The sequence below is a fragment of the Trachymyrmex septentrionalis genome, unplaced genomic scaffold (assembly GCF_001594115.1).
Source record: "Trachymyrmex septentrionalis isolate Tsep2-gDNA-1 unplaced genomic scaffold, Tsep1.0 scaffold196, whole genome shotgun sequence".
Classification (NCBI taxonomy): domain Eukaryota; kingdom Metazoa; phylum Arthropoda; class Insecta; order Hymenoptera; family Formicidae; genus Trachymyrmex; species Trachymyrmex septentrionalis.
The window spans coordinates 989,988-1,015,670 of record NW_017305135.1 but is presented as its reverse complement, the minus strand read 5'-3'; the positions used below and the strand labels follow the sequence as shown (position 1 = coordinate 1,015,670).

At 33.4% G+C, this 25,683-nt stretch overlaps 7 protein-coding genes across 14 annotated transcripts in view; 3 read left to right on the top strand and 4 right to left on the bottom strand.

The window, feature by feature from the left end:
• The window catches only part of LOC108747250, a 7,600-nt gene extending 1,573 nt beyond the window's left edge, over positions 1–6,027 (bottom strand). The window contains exons 1-7 of the mRNA XM_018484626.1: positions 5,195–6,027; positions 4,935–5,053; positions 4,309–4,801; positions 3,955–4,220; positions 3,709–3,848; positions 733–999; positions 92–412 (exon numbers count right to left, since the gene is read on the bottom strand). Of these exons, the coding sequence (XP_018340128.1) occupies positions 92–412; positions 733–999; positions 3,709–3,848; positions 3,955–4,220; positions 4,309–4,801; positions 4,935–5,053; positions 5,195–5,543 (1,955 nt within the window). The 5' untranslated portion in view covers positions 5,544–6,027. The remainder of the gene's footprint in view (positions 1–91; positions 413–732; positions 1,000–3,708; positions 3,849–3,954; positions 4,221–4,308; positions 4,802–4,934; positions 5,054–5,194) is intronic.
• Positions 6,028–7,145: 1,118 nt separating this feature from the next.
• LOC108747210 lies at positions 7,146–9,607 on the bottom strand. Its single transcript, XM_018484541.1, has 8 exons — positions 9,482–9,607; positions 9,091–9,388; positions 8,845–8,998; positions 8,629–8,771; positions 8,186–8,379; positions 7,712–8,111; positions 7,405–7,650; positions 7,146–7,330 (listed from the first exon to the last, which is right to left on the bottom strand). Exons 1-8 carry the CDS (start codon positions 9,605–9,607, stop codon positions 7,209–7,211), a joined length of 1,683 nt encoding a protein of 560 aa, XP_018340043.1. The 3' UTR covers positions 7,146–7,208.
• A 424-nt stretch (positions 9,608–10,031) lies between these two features.
• Positions 10,032–12,860, top strand: LOC108747196 (zinc finger protein 70-like). The gene is made up of 3 exons (XM_018484521.1): positions 10,032–10,426; positions 10,505–10,630; positions 11,238–12,860. The coding sequence occupies exons 1-3, from the start codon at positions 10,274–10,276 to the stop codon at positions 12,858–12,860; spliced, it is 1,902 nt and encodes a 633-aa protein (XP_018340023.1). The 5' UTR covers positions 10,032–10,273.
• Positions 12,861–13,126: 266 nt separating this feature from the next.
• LOC108747216 (ornithine aminotransferase, mitochondrial) lies at positions 13,127–21,503 on the bottom strand. 4 transcript variants are annotated; one of them, XM_018484557.1, is made up of 10 exons: positions 20,126–20,180; positions 19,675–19,841; positions 19,138–19,442; positions 17,439–17,769; positions 16,880–17,355; positions 14,950–15,266; positions 14,474–14,778; positions 14,083–14,283; positions 13,600–13,825; positions 13,127–13,316 (listed from the first exon to the last, which is right to left on the bottom strand). In XM_018484557.1, exons 2-10 carry the CDS (start codon positions 19,747–19,749, stop codon positions 13,150–13,152), a joined length of 2,403 nt encoding a protein of 800 aa, XP_018340059.1. In that variant the 5' UTR covers positions 19,750–19,841; positions 20,126–20,180; the 3' UTR covers positions 13,127–13,149. The 4 variants fall into 4 exon arrangements, with proteins under 4 accessions (XP_018340059.1, XP_018340058.1, XP_018340056.1 ...); XM_018484556.1 differs by lacking the exons at positions 16,880–17,355; positions 17,439–17,769; positions 19,138–19,442; positions 19,675–19,841; positions 20,126–20,180 and adding an exon at positions 15,402–15,701 and having other exon boundaries at positions 13,150–13,316; positions 14,950–15,342; XM_018484554.1 differs by lacking the exons at positions 13,127–13,316; positions 13,600–13,825; positions 14,083–14,283; ... (1 more) ...; positions 14,950–15,266; positions 20,126–20,180 and adding exons at positions 20,463–20,464; positions 21,156–21,503 and having other exon boundaries at positions 16,732–17,355.
• A 224-nt stretch (positions 21,504–21,727) lies between these two features.
• On the bottom strand, positions 21,728–23,650 carry LOC108747217 (TBC1 domain family member 7). 2 transcript variants are annotated; one of them, XM_018484558.1, is made up of 6 exons: positions 23,382–23,650; positions 23,227–23,272; positions 22,764–23,113; positions 22,262–22,546; positions 22,011–22,140; positions 21,728–21,937 (listed from the first exon to the last, which is right to left on the bottom strand). In XM_018484558.1, exons 1-6 carry the CDS (start codon positions 23,492–23,494, stop codon positions 21,833–21,835), a joined length of 1,029 nt encoding a protein of 342 aa, XP_018340060.1. In that variant the 5' UTR covers positions 23,495–23,650; the 3' UTR covers positions 21,728–21,832. The 2 variants fall into 2 exon arrangements, with proteins under 2 accessions (XP_018340060.1, XP_018340061.1); XM_018484559.1 differs by lacking the exon at positions 23,382–23,650 and having other exon boundaries at positions 23,227–23,288.
• LOC108747218 lies at positions 23,269–24,392 on the top strand. Of its 4 annotated transcripts, none has more exons than XM_018484561.1 (2): positions 23,269–23,339; positions 23,959–24,392. In XM_018484561.1, exon 2 carries the CDS (start codon positions 23,970–23,972, stop codon positions 24,381–24,383), a length of 414 nt encoding a protein of 137 aa, XP_018340063.1. In that variant the 5' UTR covers positions 23,269–23,339; positions 23,959–23,969; the 3' UTR covers positions 24,384–24,392. The 4 variants fall into 4 exon arrangements, with proteins under 4 accessions (XP_018340063.1, XP_018340065.1, XP_018340062.1 ...); XM_018484563.1 differs by lacking the exon at positions 23,269–23,339 and adding an exon at positions 23,402–23,470; XM_018484560.1 differs by lacking the exon at positions 23,269–23,339 and adding an exon at positions 23,687–23,746.
• The window catches only part of LOC108747220 (methyltransferase-like protein 25), a 1,751-nt gene continuing 443 nt past the window's right edge, over positions 24,376–25,683 (top strand). Inside the window, 2 exon segments of the mRNA XM_018484564.1 lie at positions 24,376–24,969; positions 25,042–25,408. Coding sequence (XP_018340066.1) covers positions 24,391–24,969; positions 25,042–25,408 — 946 coding nt within the window. The 5' untranslated portion in view covers positions 24,376–24,390.

The window sequence follows — 25,683 nt, the reverse complement described above, 5'->3', positions numbered from 1 at the left end:
TCTCTCTCTCTCTCTCTCTCTCTCTCTCTCTCTCTCTCTCTGATTTTATCATTGTCAGAATGAAACACTCAAATTTACATGCGATACATACTTGTACATCGGTTTCTGCGCCCAAGGATAGAACTCTTTCTTAACGACGACAAACGGCTGATAGCTCAATTTTTGTGTCGTCTCTTTAGGCACTGGCTGGCTTGGTGGACAGTACTCTAATATCGGTTTAAAACTAATTACAGGTTCAATAGGTCCTGGAGAACCGTAGGACAGTCTTGCCATCGTTTTGTCCTCTAATGGAGCCAAACTTGTACGAATATTTCCACAGGGTATAATCATTTCTGGCCTGTCTATATATTTTGCCCCGTAATCGTGGCGGACTGTCGTCACAGTTTCCATCGTGCCTGCAGTCGTTACCGGTCTAGCAAAACGATTATATTAATGATCATATTATTTCAAGCTTATCAAGCAATAAAAGATGGATTTCTCAAATTATTTTTTAGATTCTATATATTCATAGTTCTTATTTTAAGACTGTTTTAAAAAATGTCTTAAGCTAATACGATTCTGTAGTCGGTATTTATAGTTGGTGATATTTAAGAATGTCTTAAGTATAGTCTTAAGGTGATGAATCAGTCAGAGAACCATTAATACTAAATAAATTAATACTAAAATCCTCTTTTTGTAAAATGTTATAAATATCGATGCATATAATAATGGAATAAAGATACTTTATCTTACCTATGTTTCGGTAAGATAGGTTCTGCTTTAACGGTTTGCCATACAGGTTTGTAGGATAATTTGTTTGTTGTTTCATCGAAAAACTTGCCAGTACTTTTCTGAATACTGTGGACAGGCCGAATTGGTTGCAATCGAGCGCAACGTGCCGCTGCACGATCCATATTTAAATAAGACAAGTGATATGTCGTTCTGTCTTCAAATTGCGTCAATGGTATCTTGTATAAGTGCTCCGGTGCAAAGGATTTTGCACGTGGAGGCTGCACGTATCTTTTGTGCTGTGGTTAATAACACAAACGTTCAAGTTGTAAATATTAATAATATAATTATATATTGTATATTATATACCAGCATATAATATACAAGTATTAAAATCTTAAAATTACACAATCAGACATTAATAATTATAAGTTATGAATATATTAATTTGCAATCTATCAATAAAATTATTATAACGAAAAGTTCAACATTGCATACGGGATATCAGACATAATAATAAATTTTTTAATATTATTTTAAAGCTTATTATTTTAAAAGCATTAAAAGTAATTGATTAAAAATTTATAAGATATTGACGAGACAATAATTACTTTTGTCTTGCATGGACATGTTATCGACTTGGTACATGATGGGGCTTTCCTCTTTGAGCAAGGTTCAACAACCTCCATATTGTTTTAATCCCTTTTCTTATCGTAATTGTATATATGTACAATGCACAATTGCATCAGTATTATTCTGCATAAACGGTCGTAATAAATATTAAAATATTCAAAATAATATGTTGGAATCGAAGTTTCATTACATTTTAAAAATCTGATTAATATATGTCTGACACATGGTTCAGAACTAACTTCGTGTTATCCTCGTCATAAAGATATGTCGTTGTGATCATGGTGTCAAGAATATTTACACCATGGTTGTGATATCAGTTTAAAACTTGCATAAAATTTCATATGATTCTATTTTTCTCATGATACCACGTATATTACAAAAGAGAAAATAGGCAAAAATACAATTTCATAAAAATTTGCGCTAGAAATTCTATTTTGTCTACGTATTCCAATAGCAATTTCATTTGTACTTAATGTTATATATAACTACGTGGAATTCCTGTTGTCAGTACGTGACGTGACATACCACAAGCATCACAGTTGTTTAATTACCAAAAAATTTATACAGTAAAATTTATTTTAAGTGTCTAGTATATCAACACCTTGTGGATTGAAATAACTAATGTCACCTTTTCAACGTGTGGAAATAGATGAAAGAAAATATCGTATATTAAAATACGAAGATATTTTTATCTTTCAACTTTTAAGCTGTAGTGTGACATTAGTCGTTCTCTTAGGTATTAATCTATGCAGATTCCTTTCGCAGTACCGATTGGCACAGACTACAATGTGTGTGTGTGTGTGTGTGTGTGTGAGCGCGCGCGCGCGTGTGTGTGTGTGGAAGACACGAGAGACATTTCGTACAACTTGTATATGTATCTTTTTCGTGTTCATGGAGTATGTATTATATCTAAATGTCATACGCGCCCTTTTTTACACTTCGTTCGTCTATCAAGCGATTAAAAGAAGATGTGTTTTAACATTATATATATAATATATATTTACTGTATACAATATAGTTGTACGAATATCTTATATCCCGATTAAACTGAGATAGAGAAAAAGATTATAAATATAAGACAGCCTAAAAAGAATGACCGTGTCCTTCCGATCAAATTGCAGCCGCATTGCAGAAATAAAACTTAACAGAGGTAGGATGAACTTAGAAAAATAAGTAATAACATTTCTTCGCGGCAAAAAGGACAATAACACTGATACCACTGACACTTATTCACGAGCACTCGATTCAAGTTATAAATTCTCATTTTCAACACCAGGAGAAGAATGGACTCTTGTTCTGGAAGCGCTGGGTAAACGTGTCAGAGAATGAAAACAACCTAGGAGTGCCATTTCCTTTGGCCCTAGAGCAAAACAGGACACAATATTTTATAACATTGCCATATTAGGCTAGTCGTCAGAGATGAAAATGGCGGCGGAAAAGGACGAAATTATTTACAGATATTTTATTGTTTTAATCGACACAGTTTGAAGTATAAAAAGACCAAATTTAAAAGCTACAACATTAAGAGGGGGCATTTGGTAGTAATTAAGCAATACAGTTTTTTTTTTGGTTTTTCGATTAAAATTCGAAAACGAAAAGAGATTTCGAAAAATGACAAGATACATTTTTTGTTAATTAATACTTCCAGAGATTCGAGCTCCAAAGTGGGCACTTTTTTGACCAAATTCGTCCATTTCGTATATTATCGTTTGAAGTATTTTTTTTTCGTATATATAATGAATTAATAATTAACAAATCTAACATTAATAAAATAAAAATAAATTTTTACATCAATGATGCAATGTAATATTAAGAATGATCGCTTTCTTCGCTAACCTACTTTGGAGCTCGATATCTCTGGAAGTATTATTCGTATTGGGTTCAATTTAAGCTAATTTTTTTTCGGTATAGATATCTACTTTAAATTATCTTATGTCACTTTTTACTACGATACACTCAAAACGATGTAGAAGGTAATAACTGAAAAAGTACTTATTTTTGTCGTTTTTTCAAGAAATTTCACTCATCTTCAAACCGCTTTATCTTCGGTTTTATTCATAGTCCAAAGCACGTTAAAAACTCATTTTGTAGGAAATTTCAGCAGTAACAAAAAAATTCTGTTGTCATTTTTTGATATCTCTTTTCGTTTTCGAGTTTTAATCGAAAAATAAAAAAAAATATATTTTTTATTGTTTAATTATTTCCAAGTGCCCTCCTTAATGTTGTAGCACTTTTAAATTTAGTCTTTTTATACCTCAAATTGTCGATTAAAACAATAAAGTAGCTGTAAATAATTTCTTTCTTTTTAAAACCTCTGGTGACTGGCCTATATATCTAAAAATATAGAAACAATAAGAAAATATATACTTTTCCACAATTACAGCCGGCATTTGTACCAATTGCACGGGGCTTTTGGCATCTTTCAGAGCTTGTTGTAGATTCAAAATTTGGCCGCGCATGACACTCATTTGCCTATCGAAGTGATGTCGGTCGAAGCCCTTATCTTGCTGCAGAAATAAACAAGCAATTATACTTGTGCAAGATTATTGTTGCATAAACAACAAACGGAATACAATACGCTTGTTCTTGTTTCGAATAATATATGCAGCATACTTTAAATAGCTGATACAGATCGTCGCAAAGATCTTGTACGAAATTCTGATCCGAGAGTTGCGGCAGGACTAGCTCTCTTGTGACTTCGCTGAACGGTTGTTTCGCCTGAGTTAACCATGCCCAGTGATAAGGATACGCTCTCCATGAATCAGGATGTTTAAAGGGAAAAGCAAGGCCGTTATCGATCGCTGCAATCTTTACTTCACCCTGTTCAGTTCCATTTTTGCTAACGCTAGTATCGTATTTGATCAACCAATTGTCATTCCCTATAAGCGAAATATCAATCGTGAAGAAATTCACACAACTAATGCTACTATAGATGCTACTATATACAGAAGCGATTTTAACATTTACCTCTGTCTGTATTTCTGATGATATAATCTAAGATGACCAAACGCTCAAACTGAAGCTGGAATTCTCGACTCAAATGCGCCGGCATGGATTCGTTTTCCCATCGCCTCAACCAGTAATCGGCGTCCTTGTAACCGTCTACAAAAACTTGAAAGGAACCAACTTTCGGCGGTAGACCAATACGATTAAAATGCGACCCCACTGTAGGAAACTGGTCCATGATGGCTTGCTTCATACGAGCTTTCTGACGATCCAGGCGAGGATAATTGAAAACCTCGCTAACGAGTTTCACCACTCTAGTGTTCGGTACAATACCGAGGCTTAGCTTTCGATCGACCAGGCTGGCACCTGCTTCGCTTAAGTACCCCTGATTTGGAATTAAGCAACTCCTGCCGAAACAGCACGGACAGCAGAGCTTGTGCATCCATTTTGTCCATTTTGGATTCAACCTGCCGTAAGGTTCCTCATCTTTCGGTTTGAACACACCTATAATTTTCTGACAAAAGTACATTTCATGAATCATTTATGTATCATGTATAGAATCACATATCGCTATACTTTACTGAATCAGAAGTGACAATATCATCGTAACTTTCTTATTTTGAGCAGATTAGAAATTGGAAGCTTACCCCTGCTGGATTTTTGACAAAATAACTCCCACTGGAACCTTGATATATCCTGTCTGGATAAACTCCATTATCTATTGCACATTCAGCCTGCCACACCAGTTCCGAGAACTGTGGATCATCTACAAATATATACGTCAAATGTAATTTTATGTGATAATTATGACAATTCTTAGAAGGTCATTAGATATTATGAATCATCAACAAGTATACACAGCTATGAAAGGTAAGAGGACACCACTATGTGTTGCAACTGGACGAACCTGGAAATCTATTAAACGTGACGTCGAGTTCCAAGCGACCAAGGAGAGGCTGGCTCTCCCGGTCGATCCCGGAGGAATCTATGGCTAGGGTTTGGTCGTTGCTCAAACTAGGAATGAATTCGACGTCGGGAAGCAAGTCAGCCGGCGATGGCGGCTGATCGTTGTGCAACGACAGACGCTGATGGCTGCTACTACTGCTGTTGATGGACGCGATGGACAGATCCACCAGCGCATCGGTCTCCACCAGAGCGGCAGTGGCAGCTGCAGCGGTGGTAGCCGGGCTGCTATTGTTCTGACTATGATACTCTCGATAAGGCACGTGCAGTTGCCGTTGTTCGGAGTCGCTCATCACAGACTGCTCACTCTCGTGACGACGATCCCGCTCCGCGAGGATCTCTCAAAGCGGACCTCGCTCCCGAAAGTTAATTCCTCCCGAGTTGACTCCCCTCGGAGTCGGGTTTCTCTCTCCGAGCCGATGGACGATTATTATTCTTACGACATTACCGCGTACTACCTTCCACCTGTCAGCGACGCGCGCCCGTTCTCAGTTTCTCCCGGTTGCCACGGTTATACGTATACGTGCCAGCGTGCGAGAAATACGTTAGCATCGTCGTCGATGCGTCATCCGGATCACACGTATTCTCATACACGTTACGTAGCGTAGGTAGGCCAATACGCGCAGCGTGTCGACTTGCTGTCGACGGCGAGGACGGTGACAGAACGATAGGGGAAGAGGGGAGACTTATTGCGATCTAACCCGATTAACCAAAATACAGTCCGTCATCCTAGCGGCGGATGCTATCAGCTGATAGGATTACCGCCATGTTTGTGTGACGCGTATGCATTTTCTTTTCTCTTTCTCTCTCCCTCTCCTTCTTTCTCTCATATGATCCGCTGGGATCTATCAGATCTACTAAAACTATCGCCTTTGTATTCACATTCGCTGCGACACGTGATCGATTCGGTCTCGATCGGATTTAAATAACTGCGGTAGATGCGAGTACACTCGCACTTTGGATTCGGGACTCGTTAGGAACCTTGAGAAGGTTATAACTGCTTATGCGATTCGCATACTGTTATGCTGATAGCTAATCGTCCTTGTGTTCATTTTTGCTTTTTTTTTCTATGTAAGTAATAATGGAATAATACATCGTGTCTAAATGCTTGCACAAGACGATTTTTAATGACTTCGAAATTCGTTTTAACTGTTTTTCAGAGGTGTACTCCGAAAGCAAAACTGGGTAAGAGAGTGGGGGAGAGTAACACGTGTTCGACATGTGCGAAAAATTAAATGTATATAAGAAAGAGTATAGTGAAAAAGATAAATCAAAATAAAATTGTGTACATAATAGTAAGTTAATCGATAAATAAGCAGCGCATGTCACTGACTGATGATCATAATGCACATAATAATGAGTTTAAAAAACATTTATTATAAAGTTAAGTATTCTTTTTGTGTGTAAAGAACGGAGATAAAATAGGTTGCTTTTTACATTTTTTGAAAATTACTTTATAGCGATAAATTACCTTAATTTCATCTCATTTATCTTATTTAAAATAAATGTAATTCGAAAAGTGTAGGGAAATTTAAAGGTCATTTACAAGATAATTTATGTAATTAAAAATTATTAGATATAAACTATGTGAGATATACATATCTTAAATACACAATATTGGCCTATTTCTAATATTGCCTTTTGCGTCATTATCATAGAACATGCAATTAGCCAAATATTAATATAGAAGTATGAAATAAATATATATATAAACGGTGTGATATATCATATATGTCTTAGACTTAAATATAAATCAATACTGTTAACAATAAGTTTGAGCAATTAATAATGCCAAAATTTAAAAAAATTTACATTATTATCAATTTTTCTTTTTCCAAGATTATTCAATAAAATACCCAGTATCATGAATTCTTGTTAAACATACCAGTTGCGCGTTTTGCCAATTCTTAGTGTTCGAGGATATATATATATATGTATGTGTGTATGTAATAGCAGCATTATGACGGACTTGAAAAAAGATTTCTCATTTTGCTTATTAGATGCTTCGCTTGTAAGGGACGTTTTTTTGGTGTTAGATTCAATCCCTCGTAATTCATACTCGGGTTGTGTGATACGTTTTCTGAAAGCATACAGAATCATCATTATTTTCGCCAAACTATAAGGATTTTAGGCATATGAAAAGTCGCGGCAAACCTCTAGAATGCTTCAAGTCTAATTTAGAGTGATGTAGCAATCGAGAGTACAAGGGTGGAAGCGGCTTTCTTTTGAACAAGATTTGCTCACAACTGCTCTTAACTTTGCTCTTAACTGAGTGTACGCGAGGAGACAGCCATCCGCTCATATTGTTCCAAGACTTGCTCAAATCTAACAAAGTTGCAGATAGCTCACACAATGGACGGTATTCCTGTTTGTGCCTTTTAAATAAATGTCTGTATTTGCCTGAAATTTAATTCTTGTGACGTTCATTCTTAATTTCAAAATGATGTAATTTTAATAATACCTTCCATTGGAGATGAAGGTAACCACAATCTCTCATAGAAAAGAGTATCGTCCATATATTCGTTAAAATTGAAACTAATTTTTGGAGATTGCAGTAAAAGATAGCGGTTTGCTATTGATACATTGCTCGTGTCGAAATCAATATTATTTATTTTCTGAGATCTACGTTGCTCATTTTGGCATATATTGTCTATTCTCGTGTTCAGTATGTTGAATAACCTTTGCAAAGATTTCATTTTTTTGCAAGCATTCTGAACAAACAGCAGACATTGCGATATATCAGAGAAATTTTCGATGTTTTCATTATCATTATGTAATATTTTTACAAATACCAAGTGTAGCAGCGATAGCAAAGTGGAGAACACAATGAAGCCATTCGCATACAAATTGCGAATTAAATGCTTAAATTAAAAAAACAAATAAAATAAAATTATTAATCGCAAGAACTGTGTGTACGAAATTTTTATTCAATTACCTTCTCACATTGTGAATATAATAAACAATTATCGCAACAAATTTCAGGAAATTTGTTTGCTTCGATTGTCCCAGAATTCGAGTTTATCCTCAAGATAAGTTTGCATAAATAATTGCAAGATTTCTCTAATTCGTTGAATTCTTTATTTTTTCTATATATATATTGGACTTTTTTGAAAATATTTTTTTTCCATACTGCGTCTCGAGAAGAAATGTCATGAGTTATTAATGCATTCAGCAGAGAAAGCAGCTTTGTACTTTACTGTTGTAATCTATTATTCTAAGATTCTTTAATATGATGTGTTTATACATTTAAATTCAGCGAGAAACTAAGAGTAAAATCAATCATATTAAAGAATTTTACAAGCTAGAAAGCTACCTTTTCTGTAGAGAACGCAGCTAATGAATAAATCAACAAGAAAATAATATTTATCATATACTAACAGTCTATGATGTTAGAATCTTCGACATCTATCAATCGCTTTTGGATTAATGGATTAGCTGGCAGATCAAGCATTAGTCTTTTTATATTTTCTTTTCTGTCAAAAATTTCAGATTTATACGCATTCAATGTCTCGATCTCGTCGCTAAAATATATAATAAAATTATTATGTAAGTTAATGTATCATCACTAATTGTAAACAAATAATAGTGATTTACTTCAGAAAATTATTTGCAGCCTTCAGTGTTTTCTCCATCTTCTTATGAGTGTCTGTCATAACGCTACATTTTTGCGCAATTGTGTTATTGAAGTATGTTGTTATTAAACTCTGTATTGGACTTGTACATGGTGCGTTTAACAATTCTCCTTGAACTATAGAAACCAATTCGGATAAATAACGATTGGTACAAAAATAAAATACCTTCTTTCTTATTATATTAATCACATATTACATATTTACATACGTTCTTTTTTCATATAAGTCCTAAGAGCAAGTTGCGATAGTTTCCACATAATAATTTGAAACTTGATTCCTCCTGATTGAAGTAAATGGCTTATTAGTATCGATGGAAAGCAGAGATCAGGATTGTCTCGTGATACGAGGCACAAGAAATTTTTTATTTCAACACGATATGTTGATTCATCTTTTTTGCATAAAATTGGCCATTTGACTATTTGTTTAAACAGCTTTGTATCATATATAGATGATAGATAATGCGATATATGCAGGAAACCCACTGTATTAGGTTTGTTAAACATATCCTTAAAAAAATACTTGTATTTTATATGTATATATAATTTATAATAGTGTCGAAATTAATATAATACTCATATTTTTAAGAAATGTTTTTATACCTTTCTAAAATGTTGTCGAAACTCGACTGACGGCGATATGACTTGTGTAAGTAAAGATACATTTTTGTAGAACGATGAACTAATAGCTATGATTTGAATTTCTTTTAATTTACTCATTACGTACATATGACTTCAATTAGCCTGTTTCATCCGTGGTACTTATTTATGCTATGAAGAATGTTAAACGTACAACAAATACATAGTTGTTTAAAATATTTTGTTATAATATTTGTATAATGTTTGTTATAATGTTTGTATACGTGTAAAGATATGGTTGTCGCGCCACTCGCGCCGTACTTTGTAGTTGAACTATTTGCACTCTTCTGCACTCTTCGTCTTTCTTTTTCAGTAGGTCTGTTCACGTTGCTTGCACTTTTTGCACTCAGAACGTTAGAATATTCTCTTTCTCTCTCTTCAATATATGAAAATATTTATTTATTTCTCGCTTTAAATGCAAAATTTTTTGGAGACTTTAAGTAACACGAACAGACCTAAAGTCTTATCAGTTTTGGAACACACAGCGACGTTTTGAGGCACGGTGGCGATCTCTTGTGTGGCGTAGACGAAATGAAATTTGACAACTGTATGGACGACGAAAACGTCAAAATAAAAACGTAAGAGTTCTGAACAACAATAAAAGGATATGATTGATGAGAAAACCGAAGGAAATATAAAACGAGCAAACAATCAGAGATAATGCATCAGAAGAATTAGAACAACAAATTAAAGGTATCTCTGTAAAAAAAAAATCAGAATCGAGCAACATTTTTCGGTTTATCAAACAGCGAAGAGATGTTTATAGTCACGAAAGAGATCGACAGTGAGAATATCAGCAAATTGTGCCGCACGTGCTTGCGGGAAGACGGCGACAAAATGGTATGCCTGTTCGTGGGACCAGCTGGTTCCTCACTCGCCGCTAAATTACGATCTCTCTCTTGTTTGGAAGTAAGCAGCACATTTGTCTTATCTCGAATTTAATGGTTCCTCAAAGATTAAGCTTGTATTTTGTGTGAATATTTCTAGGTCTGGCAAGGAGATGGCTTGCCTGAAAAGATGTGCGATCGTTGTGTCACCAGAGCGGAATCGGCTCTTTTGTATCGAGAGCAATGTCGCGCTGCCGACAGGGCTTTGAGACAAGCAGCGTTGAAGGTATAATAAAAGAATTTTGTTTTTATCGTAACATATATATATCCAGCCTATATTCAATCAGCCAAGTTTGCTTGAACAGAATTTTTTTGCAAAGCATCTACTGATAAATTTTGTTAGTGAGAAAGTTAAAAATTTGATGTAGAATCAGTTATATAAGATGATCTGGGAGTCGATTTAACTTGAGATGTTGATCAATAAAATTATAAATATTTTACTGAATTTGCTCACTTTTGGTAATTTTTATTCTTGATTCAAGATACTCAACTAATCTTCCTATTGATGATAAAATATCAAAAAAATATAATAATACTTATTTATGTGATTTGACAGCAAATTGATGGCAGAAACCAAGCAGATTTGCACATAGTTTAACAGATTAGCAGCAGAAATCGAACAGAATTTGTATTCAATAGATTCTGCTTAATTTCTGTAAATATATTATCAAATTATATTGACAGAATGTAAACTCACTTAATGCAGACACAGATTGTACTGAGCTGCTGCATTTTTCTCATCAAATTTATTGCCAATCTACTAGCATTCTGTGAACAGTTTGCTTAATGGTCAGATAAGAATTTTAACATATTAAGAATATGTTAAAAAATAGGTATCCCGATTAACGTCATACACTACTGTTTCCGGCTGCAAACTTTATCAAAATCAACAAAATCAAGGATTCATGCCGGTACAAAATTCTTACAAGACACTAAAATGTGTGGAATGTGGCGCAGTATTTATGAACTATCAGGAGCTATGTGCCCATAACCGACTCCATTTGCCATTTATTCAGGACAACATACCTATGCAACACATGCACATAGTGGAGTCTCAGAATCCATATCTTAATTTTACTCATGTCAGTTCAAATTTTGCAAACGATAACATTCCAAGTACGCAATTATCTCCATTAGTTAGACCAAATATGATGCATACTATGTCATTGAATGAAGAAAGTTCAAGTCGAGCTGCTTGTGCCTTACATTGTTCCTTATGCAATCACACTTTTACTAATAGAAGACAGTTAATAAGTCACAATATAACGCACAGTACGGAGAGTGTCGATATGTCATGTGACAATGAAAACATAGAAATTTGTGAGAATTCTAATCATATCCCACAAAATTTAAGTTACGAAAGATCAATTCATTCTGTGGATAATCCTATTCAAAACTTGTCATATCAGCGATCCACCGTGGATGATACCGATGGAATACAGAATATAAACTTTCCGGAAAATATAGATCTCGATGGAGTCCAGGAAAGCAGTTCGGAACGTATGCAAAATGTAACGATACATTCTGAAAACGATGTGTCGATTGCCGAAAACTTGAGGTTTATAAAATCGCCCGGAAAAGACAGGCAACTCGCGATTGAATATCACGGATGTCAAAGTGATGATAATTATAAAGAACCTCTCGACATAAAAATCACGGAAGATGTTAATGCTAAGAAGCATCAGTGTGTAATATGCTCAAGACAATTTTCACAAAAATCTAAATTATTTGCCCATCAGCTATCTCATTCTGGTCAGCAACCATTTAAATGTATAAGTTGCGGCAAAGGATACGCATCGAAAAGCAAACTCAGTGCACATATGAGATTACACACCAAAATCAACGTACATCAGTGTAAAGTGTGCGATAAAATATTTTCATATCCGTCATACTTGGAGGAACATATAAAGGTCCATAATAAAAGTAATAATACATCGCAGAGCAAGGATTATGAATGTACGACTTGTAACAAACGTTTTCGGCTTTTAAAAAATTTGAAAGCTCACGAAAGACTCCATACCGGAAAAGGTTTAGTGCAATGCGAAATTTGTGATAAAAAATTTAGTCATAATTATAATCTGAAAATGCACTTGCGAACACACAAAACATCAAGAGTACATAAATGTGAGTATTGCGATAAACGCTTCGTACAGAAAGGTAATTTGGTTGAGCATTTGCGAATTCACACTAAAGTGAAGCCTTTCGCATGTAAATTGTGCGGCAAGAGATTTGCGCAATCGAGTCACCTTAAAAGCCACGAAGCCTCACACGGTACATTGAGGCAACATCAATGCCGATTATGTGGTAAAAGATTCAAGCTGGCCAATCATTTGAAACGACATTTAAATTTACACACCGGTACAAAGACTTATAAGTGCAATCAGTGTAACCAAATGTTTTCGCAATCTTTTAGTCTAACGAGACACTTAAAGAAACATAATGAATCGCATATATAATTTATATTGTAATAAATTGTAATTTATGTACATGTAGACATGCGAATAACTATTGTGAATACATGTTTTATAATTATAAGAACTTGCGCGTGATTATAATTAATTGTTTTATTCTCTTACAATCTTCATGCTTCCTCAAGAAATCTAAAAGAGAATTCTAAAAAAAACCTACTGAGATCTTAAACACTCTTTTTGGAATAACTGGAATAATACGATAACAGGTAATCCATTTTATCGTAAAAAATTATATTTATCATACAATCTTGATGTGGGTGAAATTTTAAATTCTTTATTTGTAATTTTTGAGAACCGTGGTAAGAATATTTATTCCTTCTCGTAATTGTTCTTCCGTGATCGTTAATGGAGGCGATATTCTGATGATTTGACCATGTGCGGGTCTCGACAATAATCCAGCGTCCCTCAGCTTTAGACAGATATCCCAACCCTCGGCGAATTCTGTAAGTAAAAGTCAATACATCATAATAAAAGTCAATATTTCTTGTTAAATAACGAAATGGTTTAAAGAAATATTTTTCGATATATAGTACAGTCCTTTTATCTCTTTATTATCAGTCGCGCACAATTATATTATGAGTAAATGGGTGGGATAAAGTTTGCAAGATATAATTTTAATTTTACATGTATCAACAAGTATTTTATCTTCATCCATATCACGTAACGAGTTTTTACTTTACCAATTTATCAGCGATATGAATAATTCTTTCCTGACTTTTGATACCTTTGTTTATCACTAGACCGGCCAGAAGACCGCGTCCACGAAATTCTGTCACGATGTCTTTCGGCAGTTTATCCAATTCTTTCTTTAGAATGTTTCCGAGTCTCTTCGCGTTCTCCGCAAGATTCTCCTCCTCCAGAATTTTAACTGCCTCCAAAGCGACTCTGTTTCCAAGCGGACTCCCACCAAAGGTGCTTCCGTGGGAACCCGTTTCCAGACAAAGCATTATCTGGAAAGAAACAATTAGTCTGGATTAAAATTCTTATTGCGTCAAATAGGTGATTAATATCGATTTATTTTGAGCTACGCAACGGCAGATATCCCGTTATCGTCTACGACGAAACTTCAACAATTTAACGTAAGAAATTTTTACAAATGATAACAGTTAAAATATTTTATATTTTATAAAGTCGCGTATATTAAATAAAATATAATTGATATTGAATTATTTTATAATAATAATTGCAATGAAATTTTTTCGAATACCTGATCATCCGCCAGGACACCGGAAACCGGATACATTCCGCCAGAGAGCGCTTTCCCCAAAATAAGAATATCCGGTCTATAGCCTTCGTGATCAATTGCCAAACGTGTACCAGTTCTGCAAAGACCAGTTTGCACTTCATCGGCAATCCAGAGAACATTATATTTTGTGCACAGTTCTCTTACACGTTTCAGGTAACCATTCTAAACAGAAAGTAAGAAAAACATTGTTGATAAAAAGATAATGATATCACCAGTTTCCTGATATCTTCAATATCAACAGGAAGGAAGAATGTTTGTGCAATCTAAATTCTAAAGTAAAAAAAAAGCGCTTACGTATTTGTTTAATGCTCGCATAATATTTACGATGCTATGTATTTTCGTATTAACTCACAGTCGGTACAATAACGCCAGCTTCTCCTTGAATGGGTTCCATCATGAACGCGCAGATATTGGTGTTCTCTTGAAACTTTTGTTCCAGAGCAACCGGATCGTTATATGGCACCTTCTCAAAAAGAGGTACATAAGGACCAAAATCCGTATAGCAATTTGGATCTGTTGAAGCCGATAAGGCCGCTAATGAACGTCCCCAAAAGTTTCCGTTGGCGAATGTAATAGTAGCCTTGCCACTCGGCACTTTTTTGATTCTGTATCCCCAACGTCTGGCTAATTTTATGGCCGTGTCACCTCCTTCAACACCTGCAATAAGAAAATAACGAATGTTCTGACTCTTCTATCTTGTATAATAAAGAAAGCTTGTGCTTATCGCAAGCAATATCAAAATCTTTTTCCAATAATTATTAAGATATCAAAATTAATTGTTTTTGAAAATATTTTCTTTTTTTTTAAAGCAATTTTCTTTTTCCACACCTGTGTTCATAGGTAAAAATCGATCCCATCCAAGAAGTTTTGTTAGATACTCTCCCAATTCACCGTGAGGTTCCGAGTAGAAGGCTCTTGACGTATGCGACAGCTTTCCAGCTTGCTCTCTCATTACTTTCACCAGACGCGGATGACAATGACCTTGGTTGACAGTCGAGAATCCTGCCAGGAAATCAAGGTAGCGTTTTCCATCGATATCCCACAGATAGACTCCTTCTCCGCGAGAAAGAACAACCGGTAGTGGTTTGAAGTGTATACCGCCATACTTGTTGTCGCGATCGATTACTTGCTGGGAACTCAGGAATCTTCTCTTGTCCGATTCCCTTACGATGTTAAAAAATCTCTGTCTCACAGATTGCATAGCCATATTTTTCCTTCACTCTGAAATGTAGTTAAAATGTTGCAATATTGCTGAAATGTTTTGTCGCATAAGCATTTACCTTCTCTTTTTTTTAACACGAACAAGACTACAAGACGTCGGAAAATAGGCATCTGATGACGATTTAAGCAGTCTTGCTTTTATATCAAGGTGAAAGAAGATATGGGAAAAGATACGACGGATATGATTACTCATTTACTGAAATCATGCTTGATTACAAACATTGCGACAGAGGGATTTATAATAAATACCCTTACAGACGGAATCATATCTGATAAAAAATACAAAGCAAAGGCGCCAGCATGCCTAAGTAAACGAATCATGATAAACAATACAATGCACATGCAAGATTGAATTTAATTTTTATATTAACATAATTTCGAAAAGAAGCAAAAAATAATGATTGTGTTGCATTTGATTTGAATTAAAATTTTTTAGTTAATATAATTTTTAGGTACTTTTTAAAATTTTATTAAGAAAATTTGACAGTGATAGAATAATTTTACTTTAATAAGACTTTAAACAAGCTGAAATTTATTAAACCGTTTAATCTGAATAATTTTGCGATATAATCAATTAACTAAAATAAAACGTAATTATCTTATGAATTATTATTTAGGAATTACTTATTAGTTGCAAACCATGCTTATATGTTTTTCAATACATGTTATCTCTCGCGTCGTTGTATTAGGAATTATTTACATAGAGAATATTATCGTACAAAGCTATTAATATCCCAAAAGGGAATAACTCATTATTTACTACGTTAAATACGTATTTTTTGTGAGATAATAATACGACCACATATAAAGTGGCTTATTCAGGTTTTGTTTACAGAATAGAATCGTAAGCGATAATAATTATATTTGCAGCGTTCTACTGTAAAAAATATCCATAATTTATACGTCAATGCACTTATGACCGATTCAACTTCTTGCAGTATGTCTATCACTTGATAAAATTGACCTGTTGACCCTAATGGAAAAATTTCGCTGAAATTAGTTCACGTTTTGGAACACTTCAGGGAAATTTCAGCATTTCAGAAAAATTTCAGTTCAATTTCAGTGATTTTTCGGTATGTTGAAAAATTCACCTTCAGTGAAATCTCAGTAAATTTTTAGCAATTTCGCTGAAATGTTCCAAAATGTGGGATAATTTCAGCGAAATTTTTTCATCAAGGAAATGATGAACTGTTTTGATATGGATTAATGATGTAGATTATCTTTGTTGCATTGCGAATTGTCGAGATAAAAGTCACAATAGACATTGACCTTAAAATTATACAGAATACGTATATTAGATAAATTAAGAAAATGATATAAGTACAGGATATCAACAAATTATTTTTATTACTTAATTATCATTCGCATTTTTATTAAAAAGATATAATATAATAACATGCTAGGTAAATATTGAAGGATTCATTACATATATGTGAGAATAGTCTTAGAAATGATATCTGTGCACTCGCGTATTTGTTCCTCCGTGATAACTAACGGTGGTGCTAAACGAATGATGTGTTCATGTGTAGGTTTCGACAAGAGCCCGTTTTGCTTCAGCTTCATGCAAATATCCTTTGCGTTGATCTTTTCATTGATGACGATGGCGTTCAAGAGGCCCTTTCCTCTCACTAAAGTAACTATCTCCTTCGGCAGCTTGTTAAGCTCGTCTCTGAATAAGTGACCGACCTTTTCTGCATTTTCGGCAAGTTTCTCTTCCTCTAGGACGCGAAGCGCTTCGATAGCAATCTTGCATCCCAAAGGATTACCACCATAAGTAGACCCGTGCTCTCCAGGCTTGATTGCGAGCATAATGGGATCATTCGCTAGTATACCGGAAACGGGATAAAATCCTCCGGATAATGCTTTACCGAGCATTAGGATATCCGGCTTCACGTTTTCATGATCTACTGCGATCCGCTTCCCCGTTCTCCCCAAGCCGGTTTGCACTTCATCCGCAATCCACAGGACATTGTTTTTTGTGCAAAGTTCTCGAATTCCTCTCAGATATCCGTTCTTTTCGAAATACAACGACAATTTTAAGGATAAGATTCGAAGGGGCCTTATTTCTTTTTAAATTTTCGCATGTGAAAGCTTACCTTGGGAACCACAACACCAGCTTCACCTTGGATAGGCTCCACCATGAAGGCGCAGACGTTTGGATCGACGAGAGCTCGTTCAAGTGCCGGTAAATCGTCGTAAGGTATGACCTCGAAGCCCGGCATAAACGGTCCGAAACCGTTGTAGCTGTTAGGATCGGTACTCGAGGAAATAGCGCTCATAGTTCTTCCCCAGAAATTGCCTTCCGCAAACACTACCTTGGCCTGATTCTGCGGTATACCCTTGCATGAGTATCCCCATTTGCGTGCCAATTTGCATGCCGTTTCGCCACTTTCCACGCCCGTGTTCATCGGCAACCATTTGTCATAGCTGAAGGAATGAATTTTTTTAATGTGAATGAATTCGATAGCATCTATAAAAAATATTACGAAATTGTTTTCTTTTGTTTAAAGATATACCTGATTCATTCAATTATGATACGAACAAAAAATATTAAATAAGTCATTATTTAATATTATCATTAATTATATTATTACTATTATTATTATTATTATTATATATAATAATAATTATTATATTTATTATATTATTAATTATTATCATTATTTATTATTATATTATTTATTTTTTTTATCTCTGCTTTTAAGATCCAATTTTCTGGTATAACTTCTGGTATATTGAATATTAAACTAACTAGATTTTTTTAAATTAACAATAATATACTTAGGCCTCTTATAAGAGAGAGTATAACGGGATACTTGCTACACAATTATCTTATATTATTTTAATTATATTAATTTAATAAACGTTACAGTTTTTTCGAACATTTTGACCACATTTTAGGCCAGAAATGATGATGTAGCAATGTAAATAGTAAAGGAGCTCGTCTTATGTTCAAACGGTGATGCCTGGTACTCTATATACTCTATCACCTGGTACTCTATCACTTCGTAGCAATGAATTCATTAAATTACGAAATTGATTAAATTGATCTGATCCTTCAATTGTCATGAGATTGATGAAATAATTGTTTCTTTGACGTTTATGCGATTTGTCCCAGTTTTATATTTCTGATTTTTTCAAATTTCCAATTTTTGTACATTATAACTGCGGATTTTATTAATTGTATTGAAATTTAAGCTGGTTTTACGCTTATGGCAATCGAAGGCCAGATTAATTTAACCAATTTCATAATTTACAACGAATTCATACTGCGAAGTGATATAGAATACTTGACCAGAGATTTCTGTTTAAGCGTAAGACGAACTTCTTGTTTATTATCTACATCATCGCCGAGATATATAGATCTAAAATATGGCCAAAACATCCGAAGAAACTATAATTTAGTAAATTAAAATAATCAATATAAAATAATAAAATTGCGCCCCAAGTATCGCGCCGTACTCTCAATGTCTTGTTATTAATTTTAATATTAAGACTCTAAAATAATTTATATTATTTTATGCCCATTTCCACCAACGTAGATTAACTTTAATCTTGGTTCAATTTACTCTTCGTCTTTTTCAAATTTTTAGAACTAGAAAAAGATGAAGAGTAAGTTGAACCGAGATTAAAGTTAATCTACATTAGTGAAAACAAACATTAGATTTTCGAAATAACACACCGTGTATATGAACTTATCCTTCACGTGTCTGTTATACTTTAGATTTTAAATCTCGTTACGTCATTGTTTATCTTATCGATATGAGTTTAAGAATCGAAATCAATACTTTGTACCTGAAAAGTTTCGTAATATATTCTTCGAATTCACCTAAAACATCTGAATAAAATGCTCTGGATGTCAGAGTTAAAGTCTTCGCCTGGTCAATCATCGCTTTGTAGATTCTGGGATGACAATGGCCTTGATTAATTGCCGAATAAGCGCTTAGAAAATCAAAGTATCGTTTCCCCTCGATGTCCCACATAAAGACACCCTGACCTTTGCACAGAGCCACGGGAAGTGGTTGATAATTGTGAGCACCATATTTAGATTCACGATTAAACACTTGTTCAGATGTAAGTGTTCTGTGGCATTGAATGTGCTAAAAAAGAAGAAACATTTAAGTTAATTCTGACAATATTTAAATTACTTTTAAGTATTCTTTTTCAAGTATTTCAATAATAAGAAAGTAATTATATACAAATAAATTGGATACAGATTGCTTTAAAAACATATAATTTAATATAGCAATCTAATTTATGTATACAATTATGATGAAAGTTAATCACAAAGTTAATATTAATTAATAAGTTAATACTAATTAATTATATTACCTGAGACTGGGGTAATAATAACGTTTTTGATGATCTTTTGATATTTTGCAGTATTACTCTCATTAATAGTTTCATTGCGTAAATTACTTCCTTGTTAAACTCTCACTTACTACACGTATTTTCACTTCCGTCGTTACCACGCAGGGTTACAATTGATGTTCAAGTGCCTTTAATTTTCAGTAAAATACACTGATTAAAGTAACTGTGTAAAATCTTTATTCTGGAGGAAGATCTAAAGAAGAGCCCCGTATGAGTTGCCGGAAATTGTAAATTGCAAAAAAAATTTAACAATAAACGGAAGAGAATTTTTCAAAAAAACACAAAAGACTTTTATCTTAAAAAATTACTAATCATATTAAAAATGGAGATAAAAGAACGAAAGGAATGAATAGTTGGAGATGTAATTTCAATAATAAAATATGTCAATAGATTCCCGTATAAGTATATTTACCTCGACAAGTTCTAAATCTTAAATTGCACGATTTTTTGATAAAACACGATCAGTACCGCTTCTTTATGTAAACTGACGACGTTATAGGTAGGGGAAAAGATACCAACTGAATACCAATACTTTTTTCCCTTTCCATATCTAATCCCCTCACTTCCCGATTTCTACAAATGCGATTTTCATACGTTCTAAGTATGTCATATCTCAATACAGTAAGTGAAGGTTAATGTTAGAACTTTTTGGACCGTTAACTAAGTAGTCCACTTTAAATTAACTATATACAACCTCTTCACAACAGTTGCTGTTCTGCCAATTATAATGAAATGAAAGTTTGTGCCACAGCTGTCTTATCTGAATTAATTTCGTTTATTCGAAATTCGCGTACAAAATTGTATATTTTTATCAGTAATCATTTCTTTTTCTGTTGATTAATATTAAAAAACGCGTTAGTACATATTATGCAGTTATTTGAAGAGCAAATAATACTTTCTTATCGGAAAAAAAGTTTCGGAAATGCGCACATATTTTTAGAGATTTTTATTTGAAAGTATTAACTTGTAGGATAAAATTTTAACTAAAAAGGTTACAAAATGGTGTTATAATTTTTGTACGTGACAGTTCACTTTTTTTTACGTGTACATCTTCAAGATTTTTTTGAATGTATTATTATTTGTTTTGAAATATTATTATTAATAAAACACATTCTCAATAATAATGTTCAAAGTATATTCTATATTTTTTATTCATATCAAATGGATAGTCTTAGAATGACAGCATCAACTCAGAATGATAATCATGAAACTTTGCAAAAACGTACACTACATACAATTGTGTTATATATATTATGTAAATATTATATGTCATTTTACAATTAAAATATCTTTTAAATTTTAATATATCAAACTTATTTATCTATTTTTTCATAAAAGATTTTAATTAAATCGTTTTTCTTTTAAAAAAAATCTCTGATTAATATTTGTATCGTTAAAATAATAGCAAAAGCTTAAAAAAATAAATTCTACTGTATTCTTACAGATTGTAATTGGGTCAGTATTTTCTCAGCAGTCACTGATCAAATCAATCACAAGCGAACTTATCTCGACGACTAGTCAGTCAGACTGGCAAACAATTAAATTCTGTATGCCTAGTTCAAGTTTTATTTATCTCAATCGAGTTGAAGGATATGTCAATACATGCTGCTCGCTACACATACACAATTTTCCATTATCTCAGCTGTTTTGTGACACGTATTATTATTGATAACAGTCTTAAATCTGAGAAACTAAACAGTCTGATAAAAAACTTTACGAATTTACGTAGACAGAAAAGATGGATAATTTTTATAATTTATAATTGATTTTGAATCATACTATATTAACGATTTTTTATTTAAAAATCGAATTATTATCATTTTTTTTCAGAACATTTCTAAATATTATATTTTTCAAGAGTTGGAACTACAAACGAAAAAGATACATTTTTTAAAATTGAAAACTTAATTATAGTTCTATTTAGAACCAATTTCACAGAGATAATATCCAAATATTAAAGTTATGAAATATATAAAAATCAGTTATGTAATGAATAAAAATCAGTTTCTGCTTTGTATAGCATTTAAATGTGAGACAAGTTTGAGAAAATTAGGGACAAATTTAATTTTATCAATAATAAATTCATCGCACAATATATAATGTTTTTATGCATAAAACATTAATTGTGCTTTGTGAAATACATGTCAACTTGTTGAGTCGTTCCACTTTGTTGTATTGATTCAATTGCTTTATTGACTATCACTTCTGATGTTTCTTCTGTTATCTAGAACAAAATATAAAAATCTGAAAGATATGCCCATCACATTATTGCATTATAATTTAATTAGTAGTCGTACATTATTGATAGTATCTAATACATGATCTATGCTTTCGCATCTCAATAATAGTCGCCTTAAAGTAGTTAACGTGACGACGGCAACGAATATTAAAATTCGATATGCACCAACCGTTATTTTATCCCATATCCTACAACAAATAATTAAGTATTCTAATAATCCTAAAAAGATATGTTCTTACCAGTGTATCAAAGTTAAGTAATAAAATTACAATGCAATTTCAGTTTTTATGGTAACATTAACGTACATACTTAGCAATAGATCCATTGCATATTATGCCAGCAAAACACGAATAAAACCAAATATCATATGGAAGATTATAAAGTGCATCAATTTTAACAAGATGCTTGTATAATTCTACGTCTTCTTTCTCCAACAATGCATATGTACAGTCTTGCAATTTTCCTACTTCTTTCTGTAGCTTCTCAACTTGTACAAAAAGTCCTGACAATATCCAATACATATCCACTAGTTTCTCTTCTTCTGATTCAACATCAATCACATACCACAGTGTCTCGGCCATTTTGCTCATAGCTCTGGAATAGATAAAAGTCTATTATAATATTTTTTGAGCTCATACAAAATAAATATAAAATGAGTCTATGAATTTATACAGCCGAGGCATCCTTCAAAATCAAGACAGAACATTTTTAAGACAAATTATACAAAAATAGATTTCAATTAGAATTTATAAAATGAAAATGTTCAATTTAAAAGTTTGAAATACCTAATATTGAATACTGTAATGTGAACCTGTATAACGGCGATTCCAATTGAGCAGCCATATCAACTTTTGCTCTTCTTTTGCGTAACAACCACATTGCTAAAAATATTAGATGAGGTTTCGTAAAGTCGTCTATAATCTTTGCGACTCTCAATGCTCTCTGCAAATCCTGAAATTCCGCCTTGCGCTGAGCCATTATAAATCCCTGACTCTCCGAATAAACTGGTATAACGTCGAGTAAGACCTTCCATAAGAAATTTCTATACATAGCAGGTACAGTGAATCTTAAACAAAACTGCTTTAGCTTTGTCTTGTCAAGCGGGCGCTCCTTTAACAATATCTCCAGAGATTTCTTTTCTTCGACACTGCGGAAACCAACCTACCATTTAAAAGCAATGATATTTTAATCATATGACAATCTGACAGAGAACTCTTCTACAATGGTATATAAATTGTTGCGATTTCAAGAGCAAGTGGATTTTGGAGCGTCACCTTTTCATAATACTGCGAACGAAAATTCCGCTCGTCCGTCATCTTTCTCGTCTCGTCGAAGTAGAAAGAAGTAGATAGAAGAGAATTTAATTAAAATTCAACGAGATAATCAGGTAGAACACACTTTCACAGCAACATCTATTTACGTTCTGTACCTGTTATATAGACGTAACGCAACAACATCATATATGTTTGTGTAATACATATAACCTAGAAACTCTGCCGCATAGATTACTGTACTCGTGTAAGCTTTTGTTAGTTTTATCATGAAAAAAGTTTGAATTTAAACGTCATATTGCGTTCGCCGAGATTGAGAAGATGCACGTTTTCTTCTTATACACGATACACATATACATGTATAATTACTTATCCATTGTCGACACGCCCGTGTGTCACTGCATAAATTACATTATAGTTCTACATACATATACACATCTGTATCCGCAGTTCTATAGACATTGATTTACTTAATAAGCATCACGATTTACTTTGTTACTTATTAATATCTTTCTTATATACAGTAATTTTACATTCTTTTTCCTTACAACAGTTTTATTAATTTTATTAATTTTTTGTGTGTGTGTTATAACAATTAGTAAAAAGGAAATGGAATAAGTATAGTGTTATAATTTATTAAATTAAGTAGAATAAGTAGAGTAGTGGATTAATAAAGATATTTCCTTGTGTGATGAGATATAATGACGCGTATAATTTATGATTGTCTTTTTTTAGTTAATATAATTATGTCCCAGGAAAAAAAAGATCTGGATGTAAATGAAGTCTTTGAAGATTTATTGTTCGCGGAAGAAATCGCACAAAAGTCAGGCTACGAGAAAGGCTATGAGAGTGGCAGGGAACAGCTATTAAAGGGATACCATCTCGGATATCACAGAGCCAGCATAATTGCTGCACGATTAGGATATTACAGCGGAGTATTGGAACATTATTTACAAAATAATGATATCGCTAAATGCGAGAAAGCGATGACGATAGCCAAGAAGCTCCTGGAAGATATTCGCAGCACTCTTCCCAATCACCAAGATGACAATCTGAATATTCTGCAGGCTGTGGAAGATATTAAGTTCAAATATGCTAAATTCTGTTCGCTAGCAAAAATTAGTTCGCTATATCCAGAAACAGATAGACTCGAATTTTAATACAACAATGATGACAGAATATAACCAGCACTTTGAGAAAGCGTTGGAGTTTATTAATACCTATCAAGAATTGATAGATTGTCATCTGGTTGATTTTATTACCAAGGGATTATGGGACAAGTGCTTACCAGAGAAATTAAGATCAGAACTTGAAAATATTGATATGAACGATAACATCTGGGCAGAAAACAATATAGATTCAGAATTGAGTAATTTCATACAATTAACAAAATCGCTTTCTTTAGAGTCATGTCCAGCTGTTATATGCGTGAATGATTTGCCAAAGCTATTACCGCAGTCTTCCACGGAACGTTTGATTGAAAGCAAATTTGTTTATCCAAAGTCTGAGCTCATGAATACAAAGAAGTCACATGAAATAGAAATGCTTGGAAAAGTTATTACCGAGATAGCACTTTCCACTCGTAGTTTAGTAATAGACGCCGGAGCTGGAAAGGCGTATTTGTCGACATATTTATCAGAACATTTTAACATTCCTGTATTAGCAATTGATTCGTCGCAAGTTTGTCACAAGGGTGCAATAAATCGTCAGGAAAAGATTCAGAAAAGGAAACGAACGCTAACGAAGGTTTGTGAAAAAAATTTGACTTTATATTATATTATTATTTATCGTAACGTTGTAAAAAATTATTCCTTTTAGATTCGATATATAGTTCAAGAGTTAGACGACACGACTAATTACAACAAAGTGGTGAATACGTGTTACCCTGATTGGAGTGTAAACGGAAATCTTATTTTGACAGGATTGCACACTTGTGGAATGCTTGTGCATTCTGTAATTAAAGCTTTCCTACATGCGAAGGACATTAATTTACTTCTTGTTGTTCCATGCTGTTATCATTTAGCGAATGAAACATTGAGCGGACGCTGGAATTTCAGTAAAAATGCCAGAATGTTAGCTCAACAGTCTATCGAAAGAAGTAGATATAATAAGCATCTTTCTCCTTCGTTATTTTATAGAGCTGTGCTGCAAATTATTCTACATTCAATGGGTCAGTATAGATATAGTGAAACATAAATGTAATTAAGTATTGATGTTTTCGATCATTGGATAAGTTCTTATGTCTTAAATTTAATAATGCGATATTATATCCCTGATATTTCATTTTGGCTTTACCATAAAACTATATTTCAAGACTGAATAGTAATCACTTTAAAGTAAAAAGCAAATGTATATATATAATGTACAAATTAGGCACAAGTTTTCCTTCAATGTGACCGAAAACCTTGATATTCATTTATTCTGTATCAACATATCGATTGCTATTTATATAATATTTTT

What these genes read in the sequence shown, in the direction of transcription:
- LOC108747210 (XM_018484541.1), bottom strand. Translation starts at nt 9,607, where the DNA reads ATGTACGTAATGAGTAAATTAAAAGAAATTCAAATCATAGCTATTAGT. An exon ending in TTCGACAACATTTTAGAAAG is followed by an intron (nt 9,389 to 9,481) that starts GTATAAAAACAT and finishes TATTTTTTTAAG; the next exon opens with GATATGTTTAACAAACCTAA. An exon ending in GCTGCAAATAATTTTCTGAA is followed by an intron (nt 8,772 to 8,844) that starts GTAAATCACTAT and finishes TATATATTTTAG; the next exon opens with CGACGAGATCGAGACATTGA.
- LOC108747218 (XM_018484561.1), top strand. Translation starts at nt 23,970, where the DNA reads ATGTCCCAGGAAAAAAAAGATCTGGATGTAAATGAAGTCTTTGAAGAT.
- LOC108747196 (XM_018484521.1), top strand. Translation starts at nt 10,274, where the DNA reads ATGTTTATAGTCACGAAAGAGATCGACAGTGAGAATATCAGCAAATTG. An exon ending in GATCTCTCTCTTGTTTGGAA is followed by an intron (nt 10,427 to 10,504) that starts GTAAGCAGCACA and finishes GAATATTTCTAG; the next exon opens with GTCTGGCAAGGAGATGGCTT. An exon ending in TGAGACAAGCAGCGTTGAAG is followed by an intron (nt 10,631 to 11,237) that starts GTATAATAAAAG and finishes GTTAAAAAATAG; the next exon opens with GTATCCCGATTAACGTCATA.
- LOC108747217 (XM_018484558.1), bottom strand. Translation starts at nt 23,494, where the DNA reads ATGATAAAACTAACAAAAGCTTACACGAGTACAGTAATCTATGCGGCA. An exon ending in GCGTTACGTCTATATAACAG is followed by an intron (nt 23,273 to 23,381) that starts GTACAGAACGTA and finishes CGACGAGACGAG; the next exon opens with AAAGATGACGGACGAGCGGA. An exon ending in GTTCGCAGTATTATGAAAAG is followed by an intron (nt 23,114 to 23,226) that starts GTGACGCTCCAA and finishes TTTAAATGGTAG; the next exon opens with GTTGGTTTCCGCAGTGTCGA.
- LOC108747216 (XM_018484557.1), bottom strand. Translation starts at nt 19,749, where the DNA reads ATGAAACTATTAATGAGAGTAATACTGCAAAATATCAAAAGATCATCA. An exon ending in CTGGTGTTGTGGTTCCCAAG is followed by an intron (nt 17,356 to 17,438) that starts GTAAGCTTTCAC and finishes TATTTCGAAAAG; the next exon opens with AACGGATATCTGAGAGGAAT. An exon ending in ATTTTTACCTATGAACACAG is followed by an intron (nt 14,779 to 14,949) that starts GTGTGGAAAAAG and finishes TTCTTATTGCAG; the next exon opens with GTGTTGAAGGAGGTGACACG.